The 27339-nt window shown below is 40.9% G+C and overlaps 1 protein-coding gene across 4 annotated transcripts in view; it reads left to right on the top strand.

The window, feature by feature from the left end:
- The first annotated feature begins 884 nt into the window (after positions 1–884).
- The window catches only part of DOP1B (DOP1 leucine zipper like protein B), a 91377-nt gene continuing 64922 nt past the window's right edge, over positions 885–27339 (top strand). For all 4 annotated transcript variants that reach the window (XM_090060439.1, XM_090060456.1, XM_090060447.1 and 1 more), the window contains exons 1-5: positions 885–997; positions 5152–5327; positions 23235–23416; positions 23506–23676; positions 26606–26795. In XM_090060439.1, the coding sequence (XP_089916565.1) occupies positions 5190–5327; positions 23235–23416; positions 23506–23676; positions 26606–26795 (681 nt within the window). In that variant the 5' untranslated portion in view covers positions 885–997; positions 5152–5189. The remainder of the gene's footprint in view (positions 998–5151; positions 5328–23234; positions 23417–23505; positions 23677–26605; positions 26796–27339) is intronic.

The following is a 27339-nucleotide window of genomic DNA, read 5'->3' on the forward strand; positions in this document are numbered from 1 at the left end:
TTATCCATGTTGTAATCATATTGGTCTGGAGGCAAAAGGAACCAAAATGTGTGGCAGAAGTGGTATTTTTTATTAGACCAAATAGATATTTGTAAAAAAACCCCCAAAATTCTGTATTTGCAAGCTGATTTGCAAGCTTGCAAATATATCTATATCTATCTAGATATATCTATCTATGGATATATAGATATTTATTTTGCAAATATCTACTTGGCCTAATAAAAAATGTCACCTCTGCCATGGGTTTTGGTTCTCTGAGGATTAGGTAGTAGCGGAAAGCAAAGGGGCTGTCTCGGATGAAGCTGAATCTGGTTTCTTACCCCAGTTTCCAGTGCCTTATTCCCAGTTCCTATCCCCAAGCTCGCCTTTCCACGAGGAAAAGTTGTCAGCAAGGACTGAGCCACGTGGAAGATTCAGAAGTTCACTAAAAAGGGGGATTTACTCATAAACCCCTTATGGCGCATCACCTAGCAAGTCCCTTCCGCTGAATAAAGAGGTGAGACACAACCCCACAACCTCCCAGGCAGCAGGAGCCTGCCAACTGCAACTCCAGCCCGGCCCCGCGCTACCTGCACTTCTCCTCTGCACCGCCCGGTGGCGCCAAAGACACAGGCTTGGAGCCTGGAATGTCCCACCCGACCCTACCTGCGGGGGGGGAGCCGGGAGGGAAGAGAGTGACTCTCCCTTGTCAGCGCGCTCAGGAAGCCGGACGCTTCCCGTGACAGTGGCGAGAAGGAGGGAGGAAGGGGAGTCCCATGGAGCGGAAGCACCTGGCAGCCTTGTTCTGTGGGGAGCAGTCTCCCCCCGTCCCAAGTTCCCAGATGGTATGCCCCGAGCTGGGCTGCGGCTGGGCCGGGGAGGCCCCGCCCCGTTCCGTTACCGTGGTAACTTCGGCCCCGCCCCTCCCCTGTCCGGGCTGGGACACGTCGCCGGGAAGCGGCCGCCGGGAAGCGGCCGCCGGAGCCTTGACCGCCGCCCGCCGCGGGGAGCCCCGCAGGTAGGTGCCCCCGGCCCGGCCCGGCCTATGGGGGGAGCCCCGCCCCGCCCCGCCCTGCCCTGCCCTGGCCTGGCCTGCAGGTGCATCCTCTGCGGCACGCGCGGGGGTGGGCACCTCGCTCGCCCGCGCGCGTACACACATGTGCACGTACATGTACACATACGCACACGCATGCACACATGCGTACACATACACGTACACACGTACGTACACACACTCCCGGGCACCTGTGCTTGCCCCGCGGGGCGTGTCCCTCTGCAGCCGCATCGTGCTAGCCCGGCACGCCCCGGTGCGTGTGGCTTTGTCTGCTAGTGGGTGAGGGGAGAGGGCTGTGGCCAGGCCGCCTTGGCTACAAAGCTTGAGATCCGCAGGGAGACAGGCTGGGGGTGGTGCTGCTGGAGCCATCCCTGCCAGGTGTCCTGTGAGCCACCTGATCTCTGCGCAGCAGCCCCTCCTCTTCTGGCCGCCCGTGGCTCCGGGGACCTGCTGCAGGGTGGTGCCTGCTACAGATAAGCTGAAAGAGGCCTGAAGGAATTCCTTCAGCCTGTCTGCTCGGTTCCCTTTTCCAGAATAGACTGCCTTCATTTTTACCTAGCTACAGGTACTGCAGCTTTTGGACAGCAAGCAGGGCAGGGGATGTGTTGCAAGTTGCTTCTCTTATAAAGACTGACTGACTGCTGTGGGACTTCTTTTTAAACTTCTCCTTCCTGTGCATCTCCCCTTTGAATGTGAGACTGCAGTAGGGAGAGAGTGAGTTCATAAGCAGGGATCCTGGTTTTCTCTGATTTAAAAAAAAAAAATCCCCAATTGTCAGATTTAAACAAGTAACCCAAAATCCACATTTTTCTGTGATTAAAGTGAAACATCACTATATCTATGTATCTAGATCTATATAGATGAAATGAAATATCGCTATAGCTATATACCTATAGATATATAGATAGATATAGTGATGTTTCATTGTATCTATATAGATCTAGATACATATACTGTTGTTTCATTGTATCTATACGAAATGAAACATCACTATCTATTTAGATAGATAGAGATATTTATAGAGATATAGATATAGTGATGTTTTATTTTAATCACAGAAAAATGTGGATGTCTGTCTGTTTATATTAGTGGTGTTTCATTTTAATCACGAAAAAATGTGGATTTGGGGTTCCTTTTTGAAATCCAAAAATTGGTGATTTTTTTTTTTACTCTGAGAAAACCAGGATCCCTGTTTATAAGAAATTTTAAATTAAAATAAATCCCTTACCATTCTGTATTCTAAGGTATATCCATCTTGCTTGTAGCACAGGATCCAAAACCTAGATTACCTGCTCTCTTTTTTGTAATAAGAGTCTCAAAACAATTTCACAGGGTTTTGATACAAACAAGTTAGGGACTGAATCCACATGGGCACTTTAATAACAAAAGCAACAATCCCCTGTACTTAGGGGTTGAATTGTAATCAAAATAATGTTGGATCTTTAATGTTTTTAAGGCAGGATTTTTGGAGAAGATTTTAATGTGTTGGTTTGAGAATTAAAGTGATGATTTAACAGCAGAATCTGCTTCTGGCTTAGAGAAATCCCCCCCCCTTTTTTTTTTTGCTGTCTTTTAACATGCATAAGAAAACAAGCCTTATAGTCAGTACTATTTCTCCTTCAGTGTAAAAGGTAATTAAACAGTATTTGCTAATATTCCAGGCATGTTCAAACTTGCTGATTTCTAGCAACAAAACTCATTGACACCTGTTGTACATAAAGGGCTACAGCCCTCCACTTTAACGCTTGGTTCTTAATCTGAAACTAACAACTGTGCATCATGCACAACTGTGTATCAGGAGCAATGCTGTATATAGGTGTTTCAGAGAGATATGGCTGAGAGAAAATGCCAGTTTACTATATGTTTGCATGAAAGAGGCAGTTCCAATTTCATTCACTCCTCTTTAATGTTTCGTTCAAAATATTTTTAATTGTCTTAATGAGGGTCTAGGATGTAGATTTTAAACATCAGATGATTGAAATAAAACAATTTGAGTGATCCAATCTACATTTTTCAGTGTGGGGGGTGAACTGCTGATTTATTTTTTTACCTTTCAAAATATTTTGAACCTTCAGACCTTCTTCAGGATAGGAAACCTGTTTCCTGCCATGCTGTAATGAGAATACTTTCTGAAGTGTTACCAAAAATTAGGTATGAGGGTGTATTATAAATTACAAAGTGTCTACTTTGAGAAATAGATGCATCTTTATATCTATTTTATGATTCCATGAAAATTGGTCCTATTAGGAACCATTTATAATTTGGTCATATGATATCTGATTTCATGCCAAAAGTAGTTTAGACTATTTGTAGAGGTTAAAAATAGTGTTGTTGTATGTCAAGGGATGGTATAGTTTTATTGGGAAATGTCAGCTTATAGATGATCCATTGCTTCTTAACCTTTTAAGGCTCAAGGTATCCCTCAGCCTTTTTTTCACTCTGTTTTGATTACAGAATAAATAAGTCTTTCTGTTGCAAAGAACTCAGAAAGCTCACAACAGTTCAGAATGGTTATAACACTATGGATTCCTATTTGAAATCTCTAGGTTTATCTTGAATCATGTTTGCACGCCTAACAGAGTTGATATTGTGTGATACCCTGCAGCATCCTTGCAAGGATTTCAAGGTTGAGAATCACTGAGTTAGACTAATGGTAATGTCTTGAAAAAGCCAAAGTGTTCACTCTCATTTGCACATTATCAGAAGTGATGAAAACTGTGGCTAAAACTTAATTATTCCATTCCTTCTGTTTATGCATCACAGATACCTCTGAGGAAACATATTACTGTGACATCTGTGTTACTACATGACCTAGAATAGAATTAGTTTATTATTTTATTGCCAGACTGCTGCAATTAATGCTGTCAAAAAAGTTGCTATGATTCTGAACGTATAAAAGGAGTAGCTTTAAAACTGTCATTTGCGTCATTTTTTTCTGACTAATCATGTTTTAAAAAGAAGCAAATTGTTCTTATGAGATAGGGAGACTTCATGAGCTAGCTGTGAAAATATTTGAGAGACGAGAATTGCTGAAGGTGATCTAGTCCGCTCTGGCTTTTTTCTCAGAGCTAATGAAGAATGCCCTGCATTCAAAAGCTTGTCTAAGTCTATGTGAACCATGCAGTTGGTCCAGTAAAAGATATCACCCACAAAAATCCTTGACTCATATTTTCTGGACTGTCACAGCTACACCATCATTCCAATGCTACCACAATGTGGAAGATATTGAAAATATTCAAGTTCAAGTCAACCTCTCTGAACTCCCTTAAAAAAGAAAGAAAGAAAGAAAATGGACAGGATATACTACTGTTACACTACAGTGTTACAAATTATCTGGACAGATCATCTCCATTATGAAAATGATGGCTGGCTACTGAGCTGAGAGAGCTATTAAGGTTTATTTAACCGATGATTTATCATAGAAAGATAGTAGCCAGTAGCAAGAATAGTCATCTGGAATATGGGAGACAAAAGACTCACTTATATGAAGATTACAACTGTAGGGGTTTTTTTTGCTGTAAACAAGAAATATAATGCATCAGTGTCCTTCTGGCATAAAAATAAAGCAGAAAAGGAAAACTGAATCCAACCAGCAGCATTTTAAAGCATTCTCAGCTCAGTACTGAGCTTTTTTCATGAGGTAAATAATTGCCATGCTGATACCTGGAATAACAGAACTCAGAAGGGTCTCTCTGTCACAGCTGTTGGAATGGCACTAGCATGAAGGCCTATTTTCATAGTAAACATAGCAGTGTAACCACACAAATTAGTATATATCAAATATTAGGAAAGTTATTTTTCTCTTCTTCTCTCATTCTCTACCAGTTTATATACTTTGTGTATGGTTTCCTATTTAGGCATCTTTTTGTATTTACTTTTTTTTTTTTTAAACTACATGAAAAACCTATACAGGTATGTGGGGGACAAAAACTTAAAAATAAGAAAGTGTGACTGAAAAAGCACCAAATGACAGCAGAATATTGGTGTCATGCCTGTAAAATATACTTGCTTACTGGGGCCTTTTGCATATTTCTGCACACCTATTACAGCCTTGCAATTCTTTTACTATACCAACATTTTAAATATAGGTTATCTTTTAGTAACTCTGTTTGTTTTAGCTTACCAGGCAGTTTTGCCTTTGCTATGAGAATTCAAGATGGATCCGGAAGAGCAGGAGTTGTTTAGTGATTACAGATACAGAAATTATTCTTCAGCAATTGAAAAAGCTTTGAGGAACTTTGAATCTTCCAGTGAATGGGCAGATCTCATCTCTTCGCTTGGAAAGCTCAACAAGGTACTGTGTATTTTGGAGGTGCTCTTATTTGGTTAGTTTATACTGCCAGTTATTCCTTTGTGTTAACAACTGGAGACTTGGACAACTGAAAATCACTTTAAAGTGTTGAAGCCCAGAGAATAACTTGGAGAACGGTTATATTGTACAAGTAGTGTCTTTCCTTCTCCCCATCCTGCTACCAAGCATTCTACAATCCAAAAAATCTTTCAGGTATTTAACGGAAGTGCATGGGAAGTAAAATGTACCTGATCACAAAGGAAAGAGAATGAACATTCCATCTTTTAAGGTTCATTAAGACCTTTAGGTTGGCAGAATGGCATAATACCGCTGACACAACTTTGACTTCAGATGGCACTTGCTTCCCTTGCAGAGCTTATGTTTTTTAGGCCTCTCAGGGAACAGAAATGTACAGCTTGTTACTCAAGTTCAGTTAGTAGTAGCTAATGAACATGTATAAAGAAGAAATCTTATGCTTTATTACTTTCATGTGGTCAGAGTTTATGTAATTTTACTTAAGGATCACGATGTTGATAATATTTAATTATACTCAGCATTTAACTGTGTCTGATTCACTCTTGGCCCAATATCCTTTTTTCCTATAGCAGTTCCTGTGCAGCTATAACTACAGGTGGCCATATCTGTGCTACTAGCTTTTGCCAGCATAGCTATATCACCCAACATTGGGATAAGGTGCCATCTCTGACTGACTTGTTTGTGCTAGAGGAAGCTGCCAGCATAAGTGTTAAACTGCTAAACCTGTGCTTTTGTTAGTACTTTTTTTTTGTTCAGCTGGGTTGAACCAGAGGTTGGAATATGTTGTACTAGCAAAGTATGGGGTTTGTCTGTATAACTGGAGTCAGCACTAGGAGTACTGTAGTAATAAAACATGTAGATAGAGTGAACCAAAAAGGCCTTCAACATGTAGACTTGGTCTGGACCAGCTTGCAAGATGGGTGGGTTAAAACCTGAAGATGTTTAACATGGAGAAATGTAAATTGCTCCATCTGGGTAGAAATAATCCGCAACACACTTATAGGCTACAACGCCACTACTGAAAGAGACCTGGGGGTTGTGATAGACCACAGAATGGACATGAGCCACCAATGCGATGTCGTAGCTGGCAAAGCAAGCAAAAATTTGGCATGCATCTACCAATGCATCTCAAGCAAGACTAAGGATGTCATCCTCCTGCTCTACATGCCCATGATGAGACCACAGCTAGAGTACTGTGTCCAGTTCTGGGTGCCACACTTCAGGAAGGATGTGGCAAAGCTTGAGAGGTCCGAAAGAGGCCCGAGTTCAAAGGTCGACATGCATGATTAGATGTCTGGAGAGCAGGTCATACAAGGAGAAGCTGAAATACATAGGATTGTTTAGCCTGGAGAAAGGAAGACTTAGAGGGGACTTGGTGGCAGCCTGTTCTAATATCATAAAAGCCTAAATCTATCGGTCTGTCCATAGCGTGTTATCTGCACTCTGATTGGCTGACAAACAGCCAATCAGAGTGCAAAGAAGCATTCTGACAGAAGACCGCCCACCACCATGATGGTGGGGACACAGGACGGAGCTCTCTGGAGGTGGCAGGAACAGAGCAGACAGAAGGTGGGGCAAGGCTCCCGCCCTGCTCCCTGTAGGTAACGTAGAGGGGGAAGGGGAGTGGGCCTGGGCCCAATGTTGGGGGGGGGGGGGGGGGCAGAGTGTGCCCAAGCTGGGAAAAGCTGACCTGCCATGGTGGGTGGGGAGAGGGAAGCGGGCCTGGCCTGACATGGCCGCGGCAGTGCCTGGGAGAGGAAAGGAGTGGGCCTCCTACCCCAACCCTGGGCAGGCGCCCCATGGTGTCAGCAGTGATGGTGGGGCCTGGGGAGGACTGGGCCTGGACCCAGCATGCAGAGGGGGGTGGGGAGCAAGCCCGAGGCAGGGGAAAAGCTGGCCTGCCACAGCAGTGGCGTGGGGGGCAGGAAAGAACAGCAGACCGGGACAGCCCAGCCCAGCCCAACATGGCAGCTGTGGGGAGAAGGGAGTAGTGAGCCTCCTCCCCACGTCAGGCCTGGGCCCGCTCCTCCCCATTGGCCCCAAGCCCGCTCCTCCCATCCCCCCACTGCCACCTGGTTGGATTGGGCTCGCTGCTCCCTCCCAACCCCCCACTGCAGCAGCCCGGCTTCTCCCCACCCTTGGGCCCAGTCCTTCCCTGCATTGGGCCTGGGTCCACTCTTCCCTTCCCCCCACTGCTGCGGCAGGGAGTGGGCCTGGACCCCAAGCAGCAGGAGATAAGTGGGGCCTAGACTTTCCCCTCTTGAAAGCACAGCAGCGGAAAGGGATCTTGGAGTCATTATTGACTCCAAGTAAATATAAGCCGCCAGTGCCAGACCACAGCCAGCAAGGCCATCCATACCTTGTCATGCATCCACAGATGCATCTCAAGCCAGTCCAGAGAGGTGATACTCCCCCTCTATGCAACATTGGTCAGGCCGCAATTAGACTACCACGTCCAGTACTGGGCACCACACTGTAAAAAGGATGTGGCCAGCCTGGAGAGAGTTCAGAGGAGGGCCGTGTGTTTGGTGAGAGGGCAGCAGAGCAGACCCTACGAGGAGAGACTGAGGGACCTGAACCTGTTCAGCCTCAACAAGAGGAGGCTGAGGGGGGACCTGGTGGCTGCCTACAAACTCATCAGGGGAGATCATCAGCATATAGCTTGCACCTTGCTGGGATCATCTGACCCCAGCAGTCTTTCCTGCCCAAGTGCAGTGGAGCTGGACCTAATGATTTCATGAGGTCGCTTCCAGCCCTTAACTTCTGTGAATCTATTAATTTTATGTATAGTTTGAAGGTTGAAGAAAACATGAAACTTAGTTAACAAATTTGTCGATTTTAGACACTATCCCCAAACTTTTATAACTTCAGAATTACGTTCTTAAACTTAACAAAATATATTTTTTTCTTTTCCATATGGATCTATCTTCTATTTCTGATTTAATTTTGTAAAGCAGCAAGCAGGGTTTCTGCATGCCTCTCTCATAATGCAAAGCTCTTTCTGAAAACACATGGGAGTGGAGAATGACTTAAAATAACACCTTCCTGCACCCATTAAAAATGGCACTTCTTTCTAAGAAGTATCACTTGTTTTTGCTGCACTAATGTGGAAAAATAAATTAGTAGGTTTATAAACTATCTGTATTGTGCTCTGCTTTTCAGACAAGAGAAGGTAGATACTCTGAGTTATGTATTATCATTTTCTACCCTTGCAGTCCTGGCAAATCCACATAATTTTTCACTAGTCCTTTGTGTGTGAAGTGTTTTAAAGTTGTGGGGAGAACCAAGGGCTTTCATAGAGTTCCCTGGCTCAATCCCAGTTCTCATATTTAACTAAGAGGAGACCCTTGCATGTGGAAGGGTGTAAGCTCTGATCTTTTACCTTGGGCTAGACTTCACTCATTTTAGCCAGCTGACATCTACTGGCTGAAAACTCTTTTTGAGGTATGTGACTGACAAAAGCAGCATAGTGGAAATCAAACAAAACTCTTATCTGTTACGTCAGCCCATATGCAGTTTTAGAATTGCTTTTACAGATCACACCATTTTGTTTATCCAGTTGCATATCTTGTTTCAGACTGTAGACAGTATCATATGAGTTTGGGAGAAAGTAGAAGGGAGATAAACAATGTGTAGGGGGGAGGAATGACAGAATAGCTTGCTGATAAATTTCTCTTAAGCTAAGCAATAGGCAGCTGTCTTATGCCTGAAAACATAACTATTAATTATTATTTAGTTCCAGGATTGACCTCAGGGTGTGCGGTACAGTCCCAGCATAGTACGGTTCCCACCTATAGGATTTTACACTCTATCTGAAGGCAAGTTATGAACAAATAGCAGGTGGTGGGGAGGAGAGCAACAAATACTATCCAGTTTGTAAAAATGGACTTGAAAACTGCCATATTGCACTCAGCAACTATGAGAGGCACCTGCGAAGTTTATTACCAGCAACGTGGTGTGGTGCTGTTGTAGCTGTGATTGTCAAGGTATATGAGGGAAGCAAAGTTTGTCAGATGAGGTTGTAGCTTTTTTTGTACCAGCTTAGAAGAGATAAAAAGCTTATAACCAGCTGAAGGGCATGTGAAGCCCAAAAGGTTGTCTAATCTCTTGCAGCTACATAAGCTGGTCCAGTAAAAGTTATCTCACCTCCCAAACATTGGCTCTCTTACAGACATCATGTGAAGATGGGTTGTAGTTGGAGCTTGAATTTGAAAACTATGGGAGAGCTTTGCAGATGAGCTGAGGAAGATCTTTCATACATAGGAGAGAGGATGAAGGAGAGCAATGAAATGTGTATGAGAAACATAGAAGTTTATACCCCTTTTACATTTTTATCATGTGTAACTCTGGATCATCTTATATATGTAAATGTCTTGATAAAAGTATGACAAGGTTCTTTGGTAAATGTGATATCTTTTATTAGACCAACTAAATAGTTGCAAAAACCACAAACAACCTTCTTCAGGAATAGGAAGAGCCTGCTGATGTTTGTGTACTCTCTTGGGTGGAATAGAAGCTTAAGCCAACATACAAAATGCAGGTCTGTGAAAAGCAGATGCCTGGCAGGGAAATCAGAAGCAATGGAAGTTAATGAGACAGGTAGGTGGTGGTGGGGATGGACATAAAAGAGAGGAATGTTGACCTGTGATAGAATGTAGCTGGTAGAGAGGGTACCTGAGCTTACCAGATGGCAGGCAAGTTATAATGTGCCCTAAATCTAGACTATATTTAGTCCATGACTTTTTGTATCCAGTAGTTTTATGAAATAAAGTTCATAGGCTCATCTGTGAAAAGTGTCTTGTAAATTCCCTTTGAGGAATAGAACTGAGAGATTGGAGAGAGAGTGGTTATCTTGTGAGAAGTGTGCACCCACAGGTAATTGGGTATTTTTGTCTTTGATAGATTTTCATTGTGTTTTCATTCTGGTGCACAGTTGTTGTTTGGTTTCTGCTACATAGTTTCCATCAGGGCATTCAGTGCACTGGATAAGATATATTACATTTCTAGAGGTGCACCAATACATCAGTTCGATATTGGGTTGGTACCAATATAAAGAAAACTGGCTGTATCGGATATCGGCTGGATGGGGCCAGTAATTTGGCCAATAAATGCATGTGCTGTGTGCAGCCTTAGCACAGCGCTCAGGCAGTGAGGACCACAGCCCAGCAGCTGCCTCCCTTTTCTTCCCCCGCACCACGAGATGCAGCTCCACCCCCATCCCACCCTGCCTAGGCAGCCCCTGACCCTTCCCTCACCATGGGGAGTGTTGATCTCCACCTGCCCGCACACACACACTCACCCTTTCCCTCTGCTTCCACCACACTGGACTTACCAGCTGGGGGCAACTGTATCGGAAATTGGATCGGTATCGGCTGATATGCCTCCTTAAATATCGACTATCAGTATCAGCCCCAAAAATATCAGTGCACCCCAGTGCATTTCAGGAGGTGCAGGTGTAAGATCCAGGAATGCTGGTGGTTCTGTTGTGGGGAGTAGTTATTGTGGGGGTGGTGGAGATGTGTTAACAGGCTTTACAGTTCTTGTCCTGGCATGGTCTGGATCCAGTTGGTGTGCTTTGGGCTATAGATATTTTGCTTCTAGTGATGAGGTTGGAGAGGTTCAGTACTTTTTTAAAGGCTAGGATGGGTACTTCTGGAAAGATCTCTTTAAGAATTGGGTCTTTTTCTAGTACAGGTTGCAATTGTTTGAGGATTTTCCATATAGGTCCCAGGGAAGGATGGTATGTCCTATGGTAAGTGATTTGCAAGGATTTGGGTTTTTTTTGTTTTTTTTTTGGACTGCAGCACATTTACTCAGAGAACCTTGTCTGCCTATCTCCTTAAACCAGTGCAACTATAACCAACACCCCTGATACTTTTATCTAGTCTTTGCAGCCTGGCTTCACTAATACTTTGTAGTATTGAGCTGCAGAAGCTAATTAATCTGTTCTGTATTAGCATTGTGCCATTCAACTTCACCGGAATCTCCACTTGTTTTTGTATTTAGAAATGTGTAGGAGTCTCTTGTTAATAAAGTTGAGAGGGGGGAAAAAGCAAGTCTCCAGTTCTTACCTTTACAGGTTCTTGGTTTCTATCGAGCAAGAGGGGTAGAGTGCTATAGAACTTTCCTCCGCTATCAGCTGGATTTGTCACCCTTCCCACCAAGAGTAGCTCCAGTGCCTCCTTCTCTCACTGCTTATTTAACAAGCAAATGAAGCATGACACTTTGCAATCTCCTTCTTGTCCCCTGGGTTCCTAATAGCATCAGTGCCTCCGATTAGACTTCTGATTGTTTTAATCTTTTGCTTCCTGAAAACAGGTGAAAGCAGGAATGGGGTTAAAATATTTTGCAGATTTGGAAGGGAACATTCCCTTACTTAGGCTGTTCATACATGTGCTGTGATGGGGGGGTGGCTAACTAAAGCGCTCGCAGTGTCACGTATATCAGTATCCCTGTGCTGAAAAATGGTGATGGGTATGCTTTAACTAGAGCTCATCGAATGAACTTAGTTAAAGCACCCCTGCCACCTTTTTTAAGCACAAGGACGCTGATAAACATGATGCTGCTGGAGTCTGCTGGAGTGCAGTAATTACCAAGCTCCAGTAGACTCAATTAACTGAGTCTGCCCTAACAGGCTGTAATTACAGCACATTGGAGCAGCCTCGCTGCATGAGTATGGATGCCCTTAGTGTTGAGTATTCTTGTTAGAACACCAGAGAAGTTAATCATTTTTTTCTCACAAAAGCTTAGTCTGTTGAAATTAGTACGTTATTATCCACATGTGTTATGTTCACATTTTTTAATTTCCTTAAACACCTCTGTAGAAAGTATTTTTTAAGTTTATGAACAGATCTGTTTCAGATATTGACCATCTTAAAGCTTAAGTATTGGCTTTAATCATTGTTTTAAAACGTTTTCTTATGTTTCATGTGATGACCACGGGAGAGATTCTAGTTCAGTCATGAGGCCCACTAGGTTGAAAACAAGATCTTTGTTTAGAAGTTGTTTACATTTTTGTTTGGTTATTTATCACTTGATCTCTTTTTCAGATGTTTAACTGGATTTTTCAGTGCGATGCACTGATCTTCATGGCATAGCTATTTCCAATACTTCAAGTGCAAAGTGTGACAAGAATTGAGAATACAGTTCAGTGGGCACGTCTACACATCACCCTATGTTGCTGTAAGAATGCACTATGTCACTGTAGTGGCTATGGTGACGTAAAGTGACATGGGACTACACGTGACCAGCAGCTACTTCACCATAATGATGTGCTCCCCTGTTTTAATGCACTGCTATAGCAAAGTAGCTGCAAAAACTAACTGTGCATGTAGGTGGTTACTGTGCTGTGCTTTAGTACTTCCAAAAGGAGGTGCTAAAGCACAACGCAGTAACAACATCACCATATGGCGACTTTTAGACCTGCCCAGTGTACAAAAATACTGTATTTTTATCAGATTTATAGTTTGTAGTGCAGTTTATAATGTTGATGAATTTCATATCCAAAGTATATGGATCTCTTTATAAAGAGATATTTATATGTAACAATCATTTTTTACCTTAAGCCATTCTTTAGGCTTTTAACAGCCTTTCTGATCCACTGTGTGTTTCTAGAAATAAGGATCTTCTCTCATTACTGTTCTTGAGTACAGCTTCTAATAGCATTTTAATTGTTTATATGCAAACCTGTGTGGTTGAACTGTTTGGAAAAAATTGTTCTGCTCTTATTGAGATGAATGCCTGGGTTTAAAATGTTCATTGTGGACTGCTGTTGCAGCACTTTGTAATCCTTTTTAATAGCAAAAATGGCATTGTTTTATTGCTGACTTTGCCATCTTGTGCTAATGACAGGATGGGGTAACGGTTCTGCAGTCATTGCTGATAAAAGCTAAGGGGGGTGGGAGGATTGGACTGGAAACTGGAGCTAGTTCCGCATGTTCAGGATAGTCAATAAAGGGAGAGTCCTGTGTTCTTAGCCAAAATGTCATTTCTAATGTGAAGTGCATTACCCCAGCTGTGAAATAAGAAATACAATATGCAGACTTTAAATCATTTGTGTTTCTCAGGGTGAATGGCATAATAGCGAAAAATACAGAATTAAACAGCCCCCACAAAATCTAGGGAAATCAAACATTTTCTGTTAAAAGTGCCTTTCTGTCTTTAGTTTTTACACTATTAATTTGCCAACACAGAAGAGGGTGATATACTGTTTCCAAACAAAGCAGGGGAGAGGGTGGGTATACCTGTAGATCTAGATGAAAGCAGTTATTACCAGTTTTAAAGACAACTCGCTCTAGAAATCATGTGTATTATTTACAATGGTGTCATTGCTGTACAAAGATAACAGCAGCAGTTGGCCTGAACAAGTAGTATGCACCTCATTCTTATACTTGGACATAACATGAGGTTACAAAGAAAGATTCTCAGTAGGTGGCATGTTTGATTTATCAGATGGCTTTTGTTTTGTTTTTAAAGTAAGGCCTCCTGGAGGCTTTTCTTTATCTGACAGCTAATGGAAAATAAAAGTTTTTCACTGATTCGTCTTGGCTTTAAGTGCTTCAAAAATTTTGAGGTTGAATGTAATGTGGGCCAATTACTTGTAAACTATTTTTTGCCCTATGCCTCTGGATAGTTCAGTGTTTGTTTCATGGATACAGTTGTTACATTTTGAAAACCTGTATGTTTTCCTTTTGAAATATGGGCGTTACCAAGAGTACCATAGCAAGGTGGTGCTTTCACCTGGGGATGGGGTGGCACATCAAATAGACATAATACATAATGGCACATAGGGACGATGCTCTGCACATAACCTGTAATAGGCACCAAAATGCCTGGTTATGACTCTGATTACAAATATGTTCCCTTAATAGGCTGGTTGTTGAGAATGTGTACAGCCTGTATGGCTAGTTCTTTCCCTTTCTGACCAGTGGTACTTTGCTTTGTTGGCATTGGAACTAGTCTTTTGCATCTGTTGCTTTTCAGAGCTGTTTGTGATGTGTTATAAGACCTGTAAAGAATCCTTCTCATGTGGTTCTTTTAAGCAAACTTTGTTTTCTTGGGCAGGTGGCATTTTCAAATCGTCTTTGTTTTACACATTTTAAGTTTCTTTATAGTGGTCCTGCATGGGATTCTGGGACAGGGCGGTGACTGGTAGTAATGAATCTTCCTGAAGGCCTGTTCAAATTGAAGCCTAGCAGCCAGAGGGGCTGAGAGTTCAGGGATGGGATCTGCAGAGCCCACTGCCAAAATCCAGAGTATAGAGCCCCAGTTGGGGCTCATTAAGTTTCATTAAGTCTCTCTGCTGATGCTTTCCCCCCAACCACTGACACCACATGTGGATCTGGCTTACAAGGAGTCCCACAGTCCAGATATGGCTTGGGGGACCAGGTGAATATAACACCCCTAGTAAATATCATTTTTAAGTTTTGCCATCTAAGCCAACCAGATTCACAATGTTTGAGCTACTCCAGCTATACTTATATAAGGGTTCAAGCAGCATAAATAATGAAAAGCATCTTGATCACACTTGCAACACAGCAATAAGGCAGCCTATAGCTAGACAGTTCTGTATTTTGCTGTTTTATATATGCAGAATGGAAAAATCTGTTAAATAAACTCGGGTATAGTTTAAGAAATTGATGTATGCTTCTAATAAGAAGGATTTTTATTCTAACCACAAAGTTTTAAATTAATCAGTTCTCCCAAATATAAGGTTTCTTACCACCTCAGTTTTGAAGTGATTGGGAAAAGTTGTAAATATGAGTGGTAAGGCAGTGGTTCTCAACCTTTTTAGACTGAAGACAACCCTTCATAATGTTTCAGAATGCATTGGCACCTCATTTAAAAATTAGTTTCACTTGGTTTTTTATTGCACAAAAATAATTAAATTCTTGTATTGCAAAGAACTCAGACTGCAGATGGTCAGATTCCTATTTGAAATTTCTAGATTTATATTATGAATCTTGTGTAGGTATTTGTATCCCTAACAGTGCTGATATTGTGCCTAATACTTTAAAGTGGCACCCCAGGCTGTGGCACCCCATTTGAGAATCTGTTCTAAGGTCACTGTAATAAGTAATTCCTGACTCCTGCATAGTGAAACTTGTAGACTGCTCATTTGCAAATCTCATTAAAAACCTCTATGATGAGTAAGTCCTGTTATTACCAGAGGAATATATGTTATGGAAAAGTAAGAGTATCACAAGGATGTAAGTACCTTGCAGACACTAGGAACGTTCTGCCAGAAGGATTCCACTGTTGCTTCATTGAGAGAGCTCTTTCATAGTCATTAATTCATCCTCCAAATCCACTTGACAACTACACACAATCTGGCAATCGGTAGGAATTAACTTTTAAGAACTTTTTTTATTCCCCCCTCTTCCATTAGTGAAGAAAATACTTAAGAAAACTGTGAGAAAATGGCAATTAAAGGTTCCCCTTTAACTGAATCAGGAAGTACATTATTATTTCAATAAAACAGCACCACGCCCAGAACTTGAATGCAGTAGGCTGAACTATGGTTTAATTACCTGTAATGATAGTGTGCTTGCTCTTGCTGGACAAAATAGTTTATGAAAGTCTTGTTCTTAAATTCCAGTTGTTTGTTTCCCCACTCTTTGTTGAAACAAGAGAAATAATTGCTTTATTTTTTGTACGTTTTTTTCTAGTACTTGTTTCTCAATGACTATTGAATCCAAAGCTCTAATTTCAAGCCTTAAATTTACCATTGTTGTTACAAGCAAGAAAGTTAATAACTCTTACTTACAGCTGATAGTTTAAATTGAAGTGGATGTTCTACCTTACATAACTAAAATCCTGGGAACAAACAGAGACATAAATAATTGATTTTCTACTTGGTACTTAAGTTTAAGCAAGAATTGGTCAGACTGACCTGTGGCGCTATTGTCAAATGATGTGTATATATATGTTCTCTTTCAGAATTAAATTTAGAATTGTACGAGAAAGCTATTTTTGTTCTTGAGAAAAGGTGTTATTTTGAAACACTGAGGAATAATTACTCTTATAAAACCTTCACCCATCAGATGCAGAAGAAAAACATTTACCTTCATGATGCTTGTATTTAAGAAGCTAAACAGTTCTAAGTAAATTGGATTTCATGTGTAGAATGGCCTTTTACTGTCAACAATAGTAACAGTGGGGCAGGAGTATTATAGCCATGCTGATTATATAGTTGGTCCAATAAAATATATTATCAAAGAAACCTGTTCTCTAGTAATCATTATGGGATTCTGATTCATTTTCTGAGCCCAAGAAGGAGATTTAGAAGGCAGAACTAAATTAAAATGTTGAAAATAAGGTAAAACAGAAAATAGATTCAAAGCAAAATGTATATAGTTTTAGAAATTAGGAAAGAACATAAGTCTTATAGATTTTAAAAGCCAGTAGTAGTTCAAATATTTTTGGGAATCATTAGTTTCTCATTGAGTAGCAAGAAAAAAAAAGAAAAAGTCTCCTGTAGAATTATTCCAAGCATTAGAACACTTTTTTTTCTAGTAAAAGGTTTAAATTGATTGCTCAGAGCTCCAGTATGAAACTGGAGACAGGCTTGTTGAAAGTCTCTAGGCTAGGGTCAGAAGATAGAGCAACGAGGGTGATGTCATGGTAGGTATATGCTGTAGACCACCAGACCAGGAGGATGGGGTGAATGAGCCCTTATTTCAAACAGCTAGTGCAAGTTTCTTGATCACAAGCCCTGGTTTTCATGAGGGACTTCCATCACCCTGACATCTGCTGGAAGGGCAATACAGCAGTGCACAAGCAATCCAGTAAGTGTTTGGGGTGTGTTCGGGACAACTTCCTGGTGGAAGTGCTGGAAAGTTGAACAAGGGACCATGCTCTTCTTAACATGCTACTCACAAATAGGAGAGAATTGGTGCGGATTGTAGTAGTGCAAGGCAATTTGGGCAGCAGTGGCCCTCCAGATGATTGAGTTCAGAATCCTGAGGAAAGGAAGAAAGGAGAGCAGTAGAATAAGGACCCTGGACTTCAGAAAAGCAGACTTTGACTCAGGGAACTACTGGGTAGGATCCCGTGGGAAGCCAGCATGAGGGATGGAGTCCAAGAGAGCCAACTGTACTTCCAAAAAACCTTATGGAGGACACGGGAATGAACCATCTTGATACACAGGAAGGCTAGCAAGTATGACAGCAGATCAGCATGGCTTAGCAAGGAACTCATCAATGAGCTGAAACACAAAAGGAAGCCTCTAAAAAGTAGAAATTTGGACAAATGACTAGGAAGGAATATATTGCTCGGACATGCTGGGATGAAATTAGGACGGCCAAAGTGCAATTGAAGTTGCAGCTGGCAAGGATCATGAAGAGTAACAAGAAGGGTTTCAACAAGTATGTCAGCAACAAGAGGAAGATCAGGGAATGTGTGGGGTCCCTTATTGAATGGGGGAGGCAGCCTGGTGACAAAGGATGTGGAAAAAGCTGAAGTATTCAATGGCCTTTTTTACCTCAGTCTTCATAGGCAGGGTAGCTCCCAGACTACTGGACCTGGCAGCAGTTTGGCAAGAAGAGGAGCAGCCAAGAGTGGCAAAAAAGAGGTTAGGGACTGTTTAGAAAAGCTGGATGTGTACAAGTCATAGAATCATAGAAGTAGGGTCAGAAGGGATCTTGTAGATCTTCAAGTCTGACCCCCCGCCTGGGCGGGAGAAAAGACTGGACTCAAATGAGTCCAGCCAGGTAGTCATCAAGCCTCTTCTTAAAGATCCCCAGGGTAGGAGCCAGCACCACTTCCCTTGGAAGTTGGTTCCAGCTCCTAGCCGCCCTAACTGAAGTAGTTCTGGCGGATGTCTAATCTAAATCTACTCTCTAATAACTTGTGTCCATTGTTCCTTGTCATGCCAGGGGGCGCTAGGGGAAACAGTGTCTTCCCTAAACCCTTCTGGTCCCCCCTTGTGAGTTTATAGACAGTCACCAGGTCAATGGAGTCAGACGCAGTGCACCTAAGATTGCTTAGGAAAACTGACTGATGTGATTGTAGAGCCACTGGCCATTATCTTTGAGAACTCATGGCGATCAGGAGAGGTCATGGTTGATTGGAAAAGGGTAAATATATTGCCCATCTTTAAGAAAGGAAAGAAGGGGGATCTGGGGAACTACAGACTGATCAGCCTTACCTTAGTCCCTTGAAAAATCATGAAATAAGTCCTCAAGGGTTCCATTTCTAAGCACTTGGAGGTGATTATTAGGAACAATCAGCAAGGATTCACTAAGGGCAAGTTATGCCTGACCAACCTGATTGCCTTCTATGATGATATGACAGCTCTGTGGATGTGGGGAGAACAGTGGATGTGAGATGCCTTGACTTCAGCAAGGCTTTGATACAGTTTCCCACAACATTCCCGCAAACAAACTGAGGACGTCTGGATTGGATGTATGGACTATAGGGCCCTACTGAATTCAGGATTGAGCAATTTTTAAAGAAACTGCAAATTCGGGCAGGCTCTGTGAAAAATGGCAGGCTCCACAAAAAATAGACTCGGTGATTTTGGCAGGCTTGTTGAAAAATATGAAGCTACAAGCAAGGAAAAGGGCAAGAAGCCCTGCAGTCTTGAACAAGTGGAGAGGGACCTGTTCCAGGCAATATCTGTGAAGCTGAACTAGTACTACCAGTACAGCCTGTCACTGCTACTGTAGTTCATGCGGCTTAGATGCCTCCTTCCTTAGTGCTGTTCCATTTTGGACCCCAACCAGGTGTCTGTTTTGAGTTGTGACCCTCAGCTACTGAAAGTAATCCGAGGATGGCAGAAAAAGCATGACAACAAATGTCCTGCTTACATGAACATTGTCAAATGTCTTGATGACTAGTTGGCAACCAGTATCAGATGGAGTGCCCTAGGATTTTTGTCCCATGGTCAGTTTTGTTCAATATCTTCATAGGTGAACTGCAAGGATCCTGGTTTTCTCTGATTTAAAAAAATCCACACTTTTCCATGACTAATATATACTAGTGGTGTTTCATTTTAATCACGGAAAGATGTGGATTTTATGTTACTTTGTTTAAACAGAAAATGGGGGATTTTTTTTTAGACTGTGAAAGCCAGGATTCCTGGTGATCTGGAAGATGGGATTGAATGCGCCCTCAGCAAAGTTGATGATGACACCAAGCTGGGTGGAGTAGTAGATACACTAGAGTGTAGAGCTAGGATTCAGAGAGACCTCAACAAATTGGAGGATTGGACCAAAAGAAACCTCACGAAGTTCAATAAGGAGAAGTGCAAAATCCTGCACTTAGGATGGAACAGTCACATGCACTGATATCAGCTGAGGACTGACTGGCTAAGCATGATTAACGTGTTTATTGCGCTTCTAAATATAATGTGCATCAGAGACCTGAGTACCAGATAGTTTGGACCTTTTATGGAACTGACTTGACAGAGTTCCCATGAGCCTAGAAGGGCATTGTGGTTAAGGCATGCCAATTTCTGGAGCCCAAAGCACATTAGCAAGTGATACAGCTAACATTGTGTCAGACTGTCTGGTCTGAATGCCTAGGTACCAGCTGAGTTGACTGGGAGTGGCTTTTGGCATGAGTTTAGAGCAGGGCTTCACACCCATTCCCCTGAAACCATAGTGAGACCACACCCTTCTAATATTCTAGAGCAGTGTTTCTCAGCCCATGCCTTGTGACCCACAAGTGGGTGGCAAGAAGATTTTAAAGGGTCTTGGGGAGGTCTGAAGGATTCTGCAAGGCTGAATGGAGCCAGCACACAGCGCAGGGGCATAGCGGGCACACAGCAGGGCAGCCTAAAGCAGCAGAAGAGGGAGGGAGGGAAGGGGCTGGATGCAGCAGCTGGAGGGGAATGGGGAAGGGAGAGCAGGAGGGTGTGGGTTATGGCAAGCTGATAGTTATGCTAGTGGGTCCCAGTGTGAAAGGTTGAGAACTGCTGTTATAGAGTAATAGTGTTCTAGAGTAATAGTGTTCAAAGTTTTGGCCCCATGGGCCAGATGAATGGTGTGGGCCTAGTCTATGGGTTGGATTGGGTCCTATGCCACCCTTGGCCCAGCTCCACATGCTGGGATTGGGCCTGGGCCTCTGCTGCCCTTGCCCAGCCCTGTGCACTGGGATCAGCCCCAAGTCCCTGCCCAGCCCTGCATGCTATAATTGGGCTTTAGGGCCCAGCACTTCCCTCACCTAGCCCTGCATGATTGGGCCCCATGCTGCCCTGCAGGGCCACAACCCACAGGGTTCCCCAAAGACGTTTGGGAAATCCCACAGGCCACATCTGGCCCACAGGCCAGGGAATCAGCACCCCTATTCTAGGGCATGCCTTAATCTGTTTTCAAAGCACTTTTTATTTACTGGATGATGAGGGTAATTTTCAACTAGTAGCATATGGGTTCTCATGTAACTTTGTTTGCTAATATCCAAGTTGGGTGGAGTACTTTTGTTGAATGCTTATGAGATAAAGATGGGTGGAAGGGAATATCCAGAGTGACTATCCAGAGAGTGGGCAGGTCTTCCATTTTCAAGAAGTAATTTAATCTAAAAAATTATTTCAGTTTGGTGGGAAGGGAGGAAGTCTGCATGGGGTGAGTACTGGGTTTGAATTTAACGTGTGCTTTGTCTAAGATGACTCAGAACCCTCAAAATTTATTTCATAAGTTAACTGATATTAAGCAGTCCCCATTTGAAGCTAGAGCCAATTGAAAATCCCGTCTTCTGAGTGTACTTGCTGGGCAGAAATTTTGCATAGAGCTGCTCTGTGATTCTTGAGGAATGCCAGGATGCTTGGCAAATTGAAGATATGATACACTTTAAGTACCTGTTGATCTTGTCTCAAAATTTAGACAATTTTAGGCTGCCATGTTGTGCAAGATAAATACTTCCTCCTTCCCCACTTTCCTTTTGACTTTTTTGCTCTTATGACTCTAGTATTCTGTTCAGTTATGTGCTGTATGGTGTGTCTGTTTTTCCACCAGCATAGCAGAGTGCCAATAATCTGCAGATTTTAGGGAGAGGAATTTGTGCAAAGGACATGCTGTGTAAGAGGAAATTTTTCCTGCAATATATCAAATTGTTCTGTGTTTACTAAGTAAAGCATGCTGTCATGTATGCTTAGTCAAATTTAAATGAACTGATAAAATATTATGGTATTTGTCTTGAGCAGTTTGGAGCAAAAAGATATATGCAGCTTGTGTGTGTATATGTTCCTTCTGAGTTAAAGTTCAGAGTAAACAAACCAAGTATGTGAATTTAGGGTGTGTGAATTACTCTGTTTGGATTGGTTGGTATACTTTCACAAAGTCCATCTTTTCAAGCAGTTTCAGTATTTCTGTAAATATTGCTAAATTAATTTAAAATTTGAAGGATAAATTCCATAAATGGACCCTCCTTCAGTTTTGTAAAGTTTAGCTATGTTGTAAAAAAGATTCTGTCTTGGATTTAAGATTGTAATAATACTCCAGGTGTCATATCCTTACAATTATTTTTCAGTAAGTGAATTGTTTTTACACGATGAGTTAGTTTTTCAGTATGTATTTCAGGATGTAACTTAGTAGTCCATTCCATTTACATGAGACTGTTCTGAATCTTCATGGGCTTCATTATCTTCCAGGTGTAGCACATCTAGTGAAAGTGACCAACCTATAAGAAAGATACTGGGGGGAGAGGGAGGAAATCCAGATGGTTTCCCAAAGGCCAGTTAACATAAGTTGAAGTGTGTTAACAGTAGATTATGCCAATCACATCAGTGTAATAGTTCCTACCTTCTCATGCATATTTGAATCAGCAGTAAAAGTTAAATGTTAATATTCACATGCTTTAGACCCCAGAGTTAGCCATCCTTTGATCTGTACAGGAAATAAGTACATCCTGCATATGTTTTCCACCTAGTCTGCCTGCAGCCTTGTCCAACTTGCACTGTGTTAGTTTACACATGACTCTTGTTTTTGAAGGTTTTCTTCTGTCATAAGAATGAGAAGCTTTTTTAAGATAAATGAATTTATAGTATGTAGGATATGGATATAGCCTCTTTTGGAAAAGTCCCAGTGTGCCTAGCTTCTGGATGTAAGCCTAAACTGAACCTGCCATGAAAACCTGGCTCCTATTCTCATTTTTCTAGAGCTGATTCTTCACTAAACTACAGCAGATCTGGGGATACTTTGGTAACAGGGTCTGTACATTAGTTAGTAAAATGAAGTTTACGTATGGCATGGATATAAAACTAATATACTGTTGAATTAAAGTGCATTGTTTCATTTCTCTTGCTGCAAATCCAGGGCAGTTCTATGCTTATTACTAAGGAGTCATCTTTCTTTCCAGTGGAAAGCAGTGAATTTTATTTTCCATAAGTGGTTGGTCTACAGGCAGTATGTTTTTTATTTATTCCTTCTTTCCTATCGCTCCCTCCCTGATCCTTTTTTCTTACGAGATTTATAGCAAGGTGGTTTTCACAAATTTCATTCTAGGGAAAAAATACAGTAGTAATGTTTATTACAGTAACAGTCTTCAAGGGTTGCCATACTCGGTGTCATTGTCCATTATTCTTGGGTCTGGACTCTGTTAACCTGGGTGGGGGGGTTTCTTTCTTTTTTCATTTCACACTTTGCTAACCAAGGGCAACTGAACACTCGCTCCGTTTTCAGCCCTTGAGAGCTGAGATCCTTTTCATTCCACTCAGTCCCTAGCCTGGTTACACCTAAAAACCAATGCTTCAGCTTCAGTTTTCATACCAAGTTTGTAGATCACTGTTAATCTAACACAGTGCATTTGTGGAGTAACTTTTTTGAATGCCTTATTTAATATTTCCTTGTAAAGTTTCTAGCAAAAAGCTGTACATCCAGTAAGAATGTTGAGTAATGTTGGAAACCATAACTTTGCTGTTACTGTCGCCCTTTATAGGCTCTTCAAAGTAACCTGAAATACTCTCTCTTGCCAAGGCGTTTGATTATCAGTAAGAGATTATCTCAGTGTTTACATCCAGCTTTACCTAGTGGAGTACATTTAAAGGCACTAGAAACGTATGAAATAATCTTTAAAATTATTGGGACAAAATGGCTTGCCAAAGACTTGTTCCTGTACAGGTAAATAGTTCTTTAAAAACTCAGGCTTAATAAAATGTCTTAAATTGTTGTTTTCTTGTTTTACATGGTTGAACCTCTTTCTTTTAAAGCTCAGGCTTGTTTCCCCTGTTGGCAAATGCAGCAATGTCAGTGAGACCCGTTCTTCTCGGTCTGTATGAAAAGTATTTTCTTCCTCTGCAAAGGTCCCTGTTGCCAAGTCTTCAAGCCTTTATAACTGGACTACTGCCTGGATTGGAAGAGGGCTCAGAAATTTATGACAGGTGTGCTTGCAAGTATTACTTTAAAATAAATATTGGGTCACTTCCCATATTGTAGAGGAACCCGTTTCAGCAGACCTTATCCATAAAAAAAAAAAGTACCTGAAACAAGGCTTCTGAAGGATGGGACCTGGCAAATCCCTGAAAGATACAAAAGTGGAAAGAGAGTTGAGACTGGATAAGATGCCTGTAGTATAGAAGGAACTGGAGGAAGGGAGGGATGAGAGCTCTAAAAAGAAACCACAAAGTAGCTTTGTTAGAAGAAGGAAATGAAAAAACAGATTGCATGAGGCCACGTTAGTAATAATACATAATAGAATAAATACAGCAAGGTGACGCACCACTTCCCAAATTTGAATTGGATTCTTGACTATTGATAAACTCTTTTAAATCTTACAATTTAGGAGGAAGAGTACACTTAGTTCTGTGCATTTCAAGCTAATTTTCAGACTTTCCATAATAGATCACTACCATGCGGTCCTGGTTGCATTGATAATTGTGTTATTTCTAACCCCTTAGTCACTGTTCTTTTGATTATGTAATGCTTGTATTTCAATCAAGTCATAGTAGCTGTGACAGAACTATTTTGTGAAACCCCTTTTACAAGAATTGCACCACTCTTTCATCAAGTACATTATTGACCTTGACAGTGATTTAACATGGGTTTGGTATATACAATTAAGTTTGCTTATCCGGTGTATTTTTTCTCTTCCCATTGTAATGATTTAATTTTCAAATCAATGGGAGTGTCTAAGTCTTTTGATTGTGTTCTGTTTAGGTTAGTGGTTTGTGTTTTTTGTTTGTTTTTGCAAAACAGTCTAGTCAACACTTCAGAAAAGCTTTAAAGAGTTACCATCAGTTGCCATAAGTGGGCAAGGGCAAGTTGTATTTGTTCATTAGTGGTAAATAGCTTTCAGTGTTAAATTAGGAGCTAATATACCTTTATAAGGTAAGTTACCTTTTTTACCACTGTTGCACAAATATGTGAACATTTCATCATGCAGAATGATATTGGCACACTTTTATTCTGATACCACTTCTTTTATTCAGATCCAAACCTGTATCTTATCATTGAAATTTCAGAAGGTTTCTACATCCTCAAAACTGACCGCAGTTAAGAGTAATGAGTAAACGGTAGTTTCCAATCTTACACACATCCCCAAATAGCCTGCCAACCTATGTGGCTCTATAATCACACTTTCTTAATTTTTTAATTTATTTCTTTTTTTCCTCCTCTTTAGCAAATGGGATCACTTGCCATTGTGAAATATTTTGTAATGAAACACTGAAATTAAGCAATATTACAAGGTGTTGTGAAATGCACAAAACTGGAAAAAATATTTTTTATGTAGCTTCTCAGTTATAATAATCTTTGTCATGTTAGAATGGTAGATGAAACACTTTCAAGCAAGTTATTCTTAATTTATTTTTTAATTCAGCTGCATCATGGGCAGGGTCTAACCTAAACATTTTTTTAAATACACCCACCGTTGGTTTAGCATCTCCATCATTCCTGGTAGAGGCCATATTATGTATCAGGCATGAACATTCATAAAAGTTCACATTTGAAAAAAATATATATATAAGTTTTGAAGGCATAACACAAAAGGAAAAAATCCTTCATAAGACAAAGAAAAATAAATAATCCCCCAAGCAATCTTCCCTGCTTTCTCAGTTTCAAATGCAGCTTTTCAATTCTCAAATAATAGAATACAAAAATCTAATTTTAGAGGAGGTAAATCAGGGAAGGTCTGTTGAAATTAAACTGTTATAACTGTAGAGGTTCGTAGGAAAGGTCACTCTGAAAAATGGACACACAAATATATGAGATCACACACAGCCATTTTATCACTTACAAAGCATATCTGCTCAATTCACAAGTACAATAAAAATGGGATAGCTTCCAGCTGCCAGCTTAGTAAACTAATCCTAGAATCTGAAAGTCAGTTTAAGTGCTTTCTGTCTCAGTAATAAAGATTTTGGCATAAAAATTTAGTTAATAATTCTATTTATGCATGAGTAGAATTAGAAAGCAACTCACATACTGATGGCTGTATTGATTGGTGCAAAAGTAATGATATATTAAAAAACCCATTCTGGCATCCATTCAGAGTTAGATTTATTTTATTGACTAAAATCTTTTCACTTTTGACAGTCACATGATAGAGTAGAATAAAGCATTGCATTCCTTATGCAAGATTAACTGAAGACCAAGTTAAAGATGAAAGAGGCTTTCATGCTTCTTGGAGTAAGAAGTAATAGTGTGGTGAGAAAAAATACCACAAATCACTCAAATATTTAGATATCTAAAGTGCATTTCTGAGTCTTCCTATTCTAGGTGTTGAGCCTGATCATTTAGCATGTACCACTAATTTGTAGACTACGAAAATTTCATATCAAGCAATATATATATTGTATTTGAGCTACTGTGCAAACATTGAAAGACATGGACGTGTGTGAAATCACTTGTTTCATGTGAAATATACAAAATAAGGATAAAAGAAATGCTTTGATAGTCAGAATGGATAACTTTATCCTAATTCTGCAAAAGTCGTCAAATGATATAGGTAGAAATTCTTCCACCTCAGCTGGTTTAGAACTGCTGTATTACTGCTGTATTAGTGAGTATAAGCATATTATTTAAGGAGTTATTTTTTGGAAGTCCCCCCAAAGTAGATGGAATATTTTGTTTTATTGTGTACAGTGATAAAAAATAAATACTTGAGTTGTAAAACAGAACGTTGTGGCAAAATCAACATGGAAAGGGCAATGCTAAGTATGAAAGCAAAAGGGAGAGGATATATTAAAAACTCTGTTACCTACAATCCAGAAATATTGGTTCTATTACATTTGAATTGTATTATACAATTGTATGGTAGTATTTAATGGATTAACAAAATAAAATTTGTTTCTCGTGAAATATTTCTTACAGGACCGATGCTTTGTTGGTGAAGCTGTCTTTATTAATAGGAAAAGAAATGTTTTATGCTGCTCTCTGGGGCAGTGTCCTGGCCAGCCCTTCAGTAAGGCTACCGGCTTCTCTCTTTGTTGTCAATCATATCAACAGAGAGTTGTCTGGAAAACAGCAGAAGCACATGCTGGGGACTGATTATAAGCTCACAGTAAGTTCGTGACACCCCTAGTGGGATAGTCTTTGCTACCATATTACTAAGAAATCCCTATCTTTCTTGATACAACTTGACAGAACCTGCAAAAGGCTTTTCAAAGGTGAGAAAAATTACTTCAGGAGATAAGGTTATAGACAATCTCAGCTACAGTTATAACAGTGGAACATGCTCTACATGCTGACCAAAAATTGTAAGAATGACCGTAGCACCTGCAGACTTTTTTCACAGGTGTAAGAGTTTTCTAGGTAATTTAAAATAAAGGAATGAATGGGATGGGTTTTTTTTTGTTTGAAGTAAACCTAATTTAACCCTCTTTATTCTTGCATTGCAGTCATGACCCAAAGCTCCAGTCATTATTGGGGCCCTATTGTGTTAGATACTGTACAAACACACAATTGGAAACAAGCATCATCAGATTATGCACATTTTAAAAATAATGATGGTGAGGAGAAGTGATGCTGATTTACCATCACATTCTTATGCTTAGTGAAGTGATTATTCTCTGCAAAGAGGATAGCTCCTTACCTGTTGTCCAGAA

Source organism: Crocodylus siamensis, chromosome 1 (genome assembly GCF_052110815.1).
Source record: "Crocodylus siamensis isolate JL-2025a chromosome 1, ASM5211081v1, whole genome shotgun sequence".
NCBI classification, from domain to species: domain Eukaryota; kingdom Metazoa; phylum Chordata; order Crocodylia; family Crocodylidae; genus Crocodylus; species Crocodylus siamensis.